This window comes from Manduca sexta, chromosome 27 (assembly GCF_014839805.1).
Source record: "Manduca sexta isolate Smith_Timp_Sample1 chromosome 27, JHU_Msex_v1.0, whole genome shotgun sequence".
Taxonomy (NCBI): domain Eukaryota; kingdom Metazoa; phylum Arthropoda; class Insecta; order Lepidoptera; family Sphingidae; genus Manduca; species Manduca sexta.
In genome coordinates, this window is record NC_051141.1 from 4,864,876 (window position 1) to 4,873,508 (window position 8,633).

An 8,633-nucleotide genomic window follows, 5' to 3' on the forward strand; every position below is an offset into this window, starting at 1 on the left:
AATACGAAATATTTTTGTTTTAGTATTTGCATACAACCGCTACATGACTCGTGAATTATTTCAACATGCAACTCATTTAAATTGTTCCTCTCGAATACATATGTTGTGCTGACAATAAAATATTATATTATGGAGCGCTCAGCCAATGCTAGCTGTAGGTACATCAGTTTTTATACAGTTAAGTAATAGTTATGCAACAGAATAGCTAATAGGACTTGGTATTATGCTAAATCAACATTATTTTACTGATTTACACCGTCAATCTAATTAATATTATTATTTGTATTGAACAATCTATAACTTTCATGTAGTCATTAGGTATGTATATTTATATTATAATACTAAATTTTAATACTAAAAGGGCTCAAAATAGTTTAATCCGGAGTCTAATAGGCCAGCTAGTCTCTGGTCTTAATGAATCAAAGGCAATGACGGACAATAAAGGAGGGCTGTTCTCAGTCGATAGTGAATTACACCACGGACTGAATGCCGTCTTTCGACTTCCTCACTAATAAAACTACAAATTAACTACGCTAGAAAATTGTATTATGATTTAAGTGTAGGTATCTATGTAATTTCGTTGTAACTTATTACGCTGAACTTTGGTTGAAAAGTCGCATTATTTTATATTTCACTGTGTTGTGTGGTTCGGTCAAAATACTGTTTTATTGTATACGTTCCACTTTTTATATTGTAAGAAAAACTTACCTACCTTCATACTCATTGTTCTTTTTATCTTTTTATTTTTTTTTTAAAGCAATGTAGATGATTTCGTACTACTGGCTAATAAAAAAATATTTATTTATATTAAATAGCAGTGGCGCAGTTGCAAAGAAGAGCCCTATATGAAAAATTGTTGAGGGCCTTCAAGGCAGTGAGAACTTTTGGACACTCACTCATGTTTAATGTTAGTATAGGCAAAGATGCAGTAGCAACGCCCCTGATAACGGCTAAATTTTAACAAATCCATATTAATTCAATTTTATTTAGCGACATCCTGCAGTTTCAATATGAACTAAAACAACATTCCACTTGTGTGATATCACCTAGTCAAGATGTTGAAGTCTGTATGTGTTTTATAGTATATGTGAGAGATGGCGCTGTTATTAATACGTAAAAACAACAGTTTAGCCGCGCTAAACTGGCTGTCAGCTACAAGGGACGTAGCCAAAATAGGTACCGTTCTACAATCGTCGAGGCTAACATTATGTAGTATACGAGTATACGAAACTAATATACCTACGTTTATCATTTCCATACATTTTTTATATTTTCTATTAGCGTTAAAGTTTGTGTAGAAAGGCGTTTTAAATATGGCCCATCTACTTAGGCACCATTATAATATATAGCAGAATACTATATACGGTCAGATAGTCGTTTTACAATTTAAATAAATTTGTAATAAAAACATCTTAGGGTTTCGTAAATTCCAGTAAGCAACAGATTGCCTGAATAGATTTATTTAATTAAGTAGGTGAATACAGAATAACCTTTATAAGAGATGAATAACTTTTCTTTTCAAAATAAAAATTAGTTTACTATATTTATTTTTATTTCTTTGAATGACGAGACGAGCTTGCTGTTCGCCTGATGGTAAGCGATACGATCACCCACAAACAGTAGAAACACCATTCAACACCTTGAATTACAAGGTATTGTTTGGTGTTTCACTGCCCTCGCCATCCTGAGACATGAGATGTTAAGTGTTATTATGTCCAGTAGTTACACTGGCTACAATGTGTTTCAAACCGGAACACAACTGTGACTTCACACTGATACTTGGCGGCAGAAGTTGACATTGCGATGGTACCTACCGAGGTGGACTCTCACATATGAAAGACCTACCACCAGTGAAAATTATTTGAATTGTTAGTTCCAAATAAAATTTTAACACTGGCTATGCAGCTATTTTTATTATTTCCCCTTATTTTTCATATTATTGAGAAAAATAGTTATAAGTTTGTAAATTATTTATTTCAGAGTATTCTAATGAAAAGAGAAGACAATAATTATAATTACTCTACAGAAAATAGGCATTGGGTCTTAGATTAAAAAAAAGGGTAAAGATACCTAAGTAACACAATATTCACTTTGAGATTTACTAGTCCACTCACATTAGAAAATAAACAGAAGGATGTGGAATACATGAGTTTCTATAATAAATAAATAAATTAATTTAAAAAGAAATTAACCAGTAATTTTCTTAAAAATAACTATTAAACAATTCATTAATCTGTAAACCCATCTGTAAAAGCATCAAGTAATATTCTTTCAAACCAACGCAGTCCATCATTGGCCTGAGCTTCATCAATAGACTCCATTATTTTCTGAGCATGTTTTCTCAGTACCCACCAAATCCAATCCATAATATTGTGTATGAAAGGATTAGGGTATTTCAAATCAACATCCTTTGATGTTACCCTTTGTAAAACATCTAAAACGGTTGTATATAAAACTGATTGCCGAGTTGCTGGTTTGCATATTGATAGGTGATCTAAAGGCAGTTGATAGAATGTCCCACGCCCCAAATCTGCAGAAAATGATTCAACAAAATGTATAGGAACTTTGAAAGCGGTGACTAGTGTAGGCATCATTTCAGCAAAACTGATTGTTTCCCAACCATGTACATCTGCAATTTCGATGAAAGCATTATGCAAGTTCAATAACACTGGTGAGTTTTCTTGGAGTTGCCGCACATCATTGGATGGCCAAAGCACTGCTGCAGCTGCACGAGGCATAGTCGCCAACGCACTGCCTTTGTGAGGAGTACTAAAAAATAATACTGCTTTAGTATTATCTGACAGCTTTTTATAATCTTTATCGGTACCATGAGCTGCATCTATAAGTAATTGTTTAACTATGAGTCCACCCATTGAGTGTGCTAGCCACACAACAGGTATATCCTTTTTCCCAACCCCAGCATCTATTAAGGTAGGGCCAAGATCTGCAGCTCTCCTTGCTATATCAGCAGTTTGTAGGGGACATCGTTCAAGCCATTCTGATAGTGAGCTCCAATAGTTGACACCTAATATCCTTAAATTACTGCAGTCTTTTGGTAGCCAATCTTTAGGCCAACAGAAAGTGTAATTACACTTATCATACTCTTCTTGTTTGAGGGCTATGCGTTTTTTGTTAGCAGTATATGTAAAATCACTCAATGGTTCGCGTTTAGCCTCTATAGGGAGATCATGCAGAACGACTTCAAGGTCGGACAATAAAGCTTCATCATCTAATTCTATCAGATCTTCCATCACCTGCTGAAGTTCCGGATCAATATATTTGACATCAGAGGATTGCTCTTCACAAGGATCACAGTCAACATCAGAAATAGTAACTTCAATTATACCAATGGGCTCAGCACATTTTTTATCCCTTTGCCTCCAAGTTACAAATACTCCACCTCTCAAACCATGCACCAAAAGAGTGTCACAAGAGTGGGGTGTTGTAGTCCTATATAAAGGGTGTAGAAGATAAAGTCCAGGTCTGTAAAGATACTCTCCAGACAAATTTGCTAAGCAAACTGCAGCAGAACTTGATAGACGAACATCTTTAGACCTAACAAGGCGGGACAATTCTCTTATCAGACCATTTTCAAAAAAGTCTTTTAATAAATTAGTATGTACACTTAATACTGTAAGGATTTTGAGCACAGCCAAATCTATGTCTACATCATTTTTGTTTCTTAATAATAACTCAGCCAATCTTGGCAAAAGGCCCAGTTTCATCAGTGCTACAGTTGAACAATCTTCCTCATAATTATTCATTTGAAAAAGACTTATATGATGATGTAGAGCATCAAGACACAAAATACATAGATCTTTTTCAGTTATACTGTCCGGTTTAGCTGGAATACTGTCTGCCTCCATGGCTTGTTCTTGAACATTGGCAAAATACTTTGATAGGAAATGTTGAATACAGCTATGCGGGTTAATGCTTTGTACCATTAATACCATATCTCGGAATTTGAAAGACAGAAGTTCAGATGTTAACGCCGCTCTTCTAACATGAATAGGCGGAGGTAGAAAGTATCGCAAGTCAGCTCCCCTAGTACGAGCCAGTAACACTGCTGTGTTTTTATCTAAGGCCTGGGCAAGCTTCAAACAGTCCCACTTTTTATTATTTTTAAATGCAGCTAATTGTTCTAGCGCGATGTTTCTCTGCTCTCTATTCCCGTGGCGGCATAGCCATAGCAACCTCAACGCTAACGAATGTTTGAGGCTTTTCCAGATTCTCGAGAAACCAACTGACTGCCGCGATTCTTTGCTTTGCTCCATTTTCAATCTTACATTATAAGTGGGGTCGTCGATGTAAATATACTCCGGCGTATGCTTCTTTTCTCTATCTAAAACACTAGTGTTAACTACCTTACACATTGATTTGTATGTCTTGCTAATGTGATAGGCGAAAAATAGACCCCCACTTCCCAGTATAGATGTAATTTTTAGTATTTTCAAATACGGTTTTAATTTATCTTGAACACTCATTGTTTAACTCAGTTTACGTTTATAAAAACATTACTCATAAATCCAATCCAATGAAAATAATTGTTGTTATTGTTGACATGGGATGAGAAATGTCATTGTGACAAGTGACACTTGACAGTACATTATTTGACATATTCAGTTTTTAATAACAAGAAAAACTGGATAACTATAAATTGGCCATATACCTACCATAGAAGTTCGTTGAATTTACAGTCTGTCTTCACTATTGACGAGTACATTGAGAACAATGACAAGTACGAGTACATGTATATCGATGGTTCTTCAGTTCTTCATATATACTAAGATGTTCTACGAATTATAATACAGTGTGGGGTTCGTCATGGGACGTTAATGACTGAATTCTTGATGTTGTATGTACTTCTTTATTGCTTGTTATAATATGTCTTACAATGGGTAATAGTAGCAACCATTAAACAATTAGTAGCGGCGTGTGCGCGTGCTTGTCGCCGGTGGTGAAGTGGTTCTGTGTTGCCACCCTGCGACTTGTGTTGCCACCTAACAACTCGTGTTGCCAGGTGGCATTGTGCGTTTAGACGCCACATCACCCCCCTACGGAGAAGTTTTGACCGGGGGGAAAAAAAAAATAAACACTGACAAATAAAAGTAGGAATGTAAAAATTGTATAAAATAAAGGGAAATAAAATTAAGTCTACAGGTCCAAAATGTCCCGGAACCTAACTTTGCGACCGGTGCGTGTGACAATCGTAGGAGCAGGAGGGGGAGTTGTGGATTGTGGCAGTGTGGACGGAGGAAGAGTTACAGTCGAATGAGCAGGTGGGAGATGGGGTGTGGTAACCAGGTCCGGTGTGAGAGCAGCTGCTGGTGTCGGTTGTGAAGTGGTTCTGTGTTGCCACCCTGCGACTTGTGTTGCCACCTAACAACTCGTGTTGCCAGGTGGCATTGTGCGTTTAGACGCCACAACAGAATGAGTTTTTTTGATGACCTGATGTTGTAATCTCTTTTCGTTTTGTATCTAGTACTATTATTACCTGACATTGGCAAAACGATAAATAATCGCTGGAAGCCATAATATAAAAGAAGAAGAAGAGGTTCAACAGAACTAATATTAGGAAGGCGTACCAAGGGTTCTCAAGGTACTTACCTACTTAAGTTCTCAAATTTTAAATAACGAAGGCAGTAGATAGGTACTTACTATAATAAAAAATAACTTAACTTTCTTTTCAGAAATAAACTATTGTACGATTACATTCGTACATTTCACCTATTTTAGATCTTTATGAAAATTTTAATGTAAGAACCAAAATATTCCTGATTAAATTGTTTATGACTCTATATAATATTGTTGATTGCAAATTAAAATGATGAGTAGGTACCTACTTCAGAAAAAGATGGACGGATAATAATTTTATTGGTTGTTCCATTATGAAATTAATATACAAATATTATTTGCATTATAAACAAAAATAAACAACCAAAGTAAAGATAATATATTGCGGAAATATGTGTAATTTTTATGTACTAAGTATATTATGTATTATAAGTTTCGAACAAATAACTATTTAAAATACGGTTATAGCGTCGTTTTGGTGGAGCTAAGCCCTCAAAAGTCTATTTTGGATATAAACAATATCGCTCTTAGATCGTAGCATACTTACTAATAGAAAGTTTCAAATTACTGAAAATATGTATCGTTCTAAAAATCCACTCTCATGAGTAAGGAGAGCTAATCTCCATAATCTCTAAGTGGCTATTGGCAAATATGATAATCAACTATTCAGATAAAATGGGTGATGATTCATATTACCAGGATTTAAGTTATAATGTAATAATAAGAAATAAATTATTGAGAACCAACTACTGAGATTTAAATATAACGGTAGAGGCTAGTTGCTAGCTTTTAATATTTAGATATGCATTCATAATGCTGCGATTACGCTTTGTAATTACAACGAATTTGATTGTCCATGGATTTTGGGTAAACAACCAAGTGTAAATTAATGATGCCAAGTTCGCATGTATCGGTATTCTATAACGATTATTTATGACCGGTGCAATAAATGCATCTGGTTCCAAATTCAAATTTCTAATAAATCATCGAAATACCCGAACACGGTCTAATGATCAGACGTAATCGGGTGAGATACGAATTTATCGACATCTGCGAGATGTCACTATTTCATCTATCTCGCTACTGAAGCACGTGTAGATACGATAGATAAACAGAGCAACCCCAAATTAATATCTAGGTAAAAACAAACGCGTCTGGTAAGCATACGTATGTACTCGAAGCGCGGCGCGGCGTAAAAATATTATCGCACGGCTGTCGTCGGCTGCCACTGTGCACCGATAGATAAGCTCGGGGCGTCTCTGCCTTCTACGTCGTTTTTATTCTAAAAATTCTTAACGTTGTGTTGAAAAGATATGCGCCGGATGGTACTAGGTATATTGTTTTAGGAACGTTTGCGGATTGAAATGTAATTTTCCAGAAGTAGATATATTTATAAAATATGATAGTTTGTATAGTAGAGTAGACACAGGAATATTTCTACATATTACAGCAAAACCCGCTTAATACGATTTCCCGCATTATCTTTGCTACTATACAAATCTGATGAGGTTGTTTGTTTGAACGCGCTAATCTCATGAACTACCACTTTGAAAAATCTTTTATTGTTGGATAGCCCATTTATCGAGGAAGGCTATAGGCAAATAGCATCACGTTACGGCTAACAGGAGCGGGGCAAAATAAAAAATGTTGCAAAAACGGGGAAAAAATATTCCTTTTGAAACATTACATGGCTGCGCTGCATAAACAATTAGAATTGCTCCTCTTAAAAAGTCCAAAAATACTTAATAAAACAAAGTACCCGGCGCATCTGTCTGCCTGTCTGAAGGCGATACATTCAAAATCTATCCAACGGATTTTGAGTAAATTTAGTATGGAGATAGTTAGTAGAGGCCTTCCTCTAAACTATCTCCATACCAAAATGTCCTTACATAGGCTACTTTCTATACCGGTAAAATATATATTGAGAATTTCGAGCAAAATATTATATTATGTCAGCCTCTACAACTTGATGTATGAATTCATACAGTTTATCACGCTTAATACGATTCGTGATCTCGTTTAATACGGCATCTGGACACACGTGTTATTTCGAAATTATATACCGCAAATCCTTTTTAACCCCAATGAATTCGGTTTTACTTTTTTAAATAATGCCAGATAAATCCTATGTCTTCAGGGGAGAAACTTGTCATGGAGACAAAGCGAGTAAAGAGAGACTGAGTATCTCGGCTGTAAAATTTCTGATGGGTTGGAAAAGTTACAGTTGCTAGTGATTGGTAAGACGAAAAATCTTAGACCCTTCAAAAACTTTATGTTTACTTTAAATGCGCAACCTCGAGTTCAGGTGATGTGCATTTTCTTAATCGACTGGTTAGCTTTACTTACATGAACAATGCCTTTTAAGTAATACTGTAATTTATAAATACATGTATAATATTATAATAACTTTCTAATATTATAAATATAAAATTCAGTATCTACACAAAGTTAGTACAACATAGTTTTCGTACTTTTGTTCATGTATTTATTTAGCTTAACTAGCAATTTTAATTACTAATGTTTAATTTTTATTAGGCAACGACCCGAAAATTGGTAACCAGTATACTTTTGGGTAAGTCTAAATATTTTTTTGGTTTTTGAAGGCGGTTTAATTTTGTGTTAAAAAGTTTTTATTTTATGCTTTTTTGCGTTAACAATCATCATTAGACTAAATGGCAAACGTCCCTTAAAACATTTACTAAATCAGTCGATGCCTCTTTGAGTAACTCCTTACTGATATAGAATTGTACTTTCCATCATCAGCTCAGCTACATAAGATTTGTGATTAGTGATTACCATAAACAAGTACTTAAGTTACTTTATAAAATTTGCGAAAAACGATGTGTGGGTCTATAAAATGTTAGGTTTGCCCTCGACTTCTCCAGGATCCAATCATCATATCCTGACTTGGTAACTATGGGACCACTTCAAAAGTATCTACTATCTAACAAAAAAATAATTTTGAAAAAAGGTTTTCAATCGGCAGAGTAATCGCGTAACAAACACACAAAAAAAACGTACAATAGAATTATGAACGTCCTCCTTTTTTAAAGTCGGTT

The 8,633-nt window shown here is 35.0% G+C and overlaps 1 protein-coding gene across 1 annotated transcript; it reads right to left on the reverse strand.

The window, feature by feature from the left end:
* Positions 1-2,137: 2,137 nt before the first annotated feature.
* Positions 2,138-5,062, reverse strand: LOC115446050 (protein SERAC1). Its single transcript, XM_030172599.2, has one exon. The coding sequence runs from the start codon at positions 4,482-4,484 to the stop codon at positions 2,229-2,231; it is 2,256 nt and encodes a 751-aa protein (XP_030028459.1). The 5' UTR covers positions 4,485-5,062; the 3' UTR covers positions 2,138-2,228.
* Between the last annotated feature and the right edge of the window lie 3,571 nt (positions 5,063-8,633).

Bases quoted from the DNA above. Each gene is read 5' to 3' on its own strand.
- LOC115446050 (XM_030172599.2), bottom strand. From the start codon at position 4,484: ATGAGTGTTCAAGATAAATTAAAACCGTATTTGAAAATACTAAAAATT.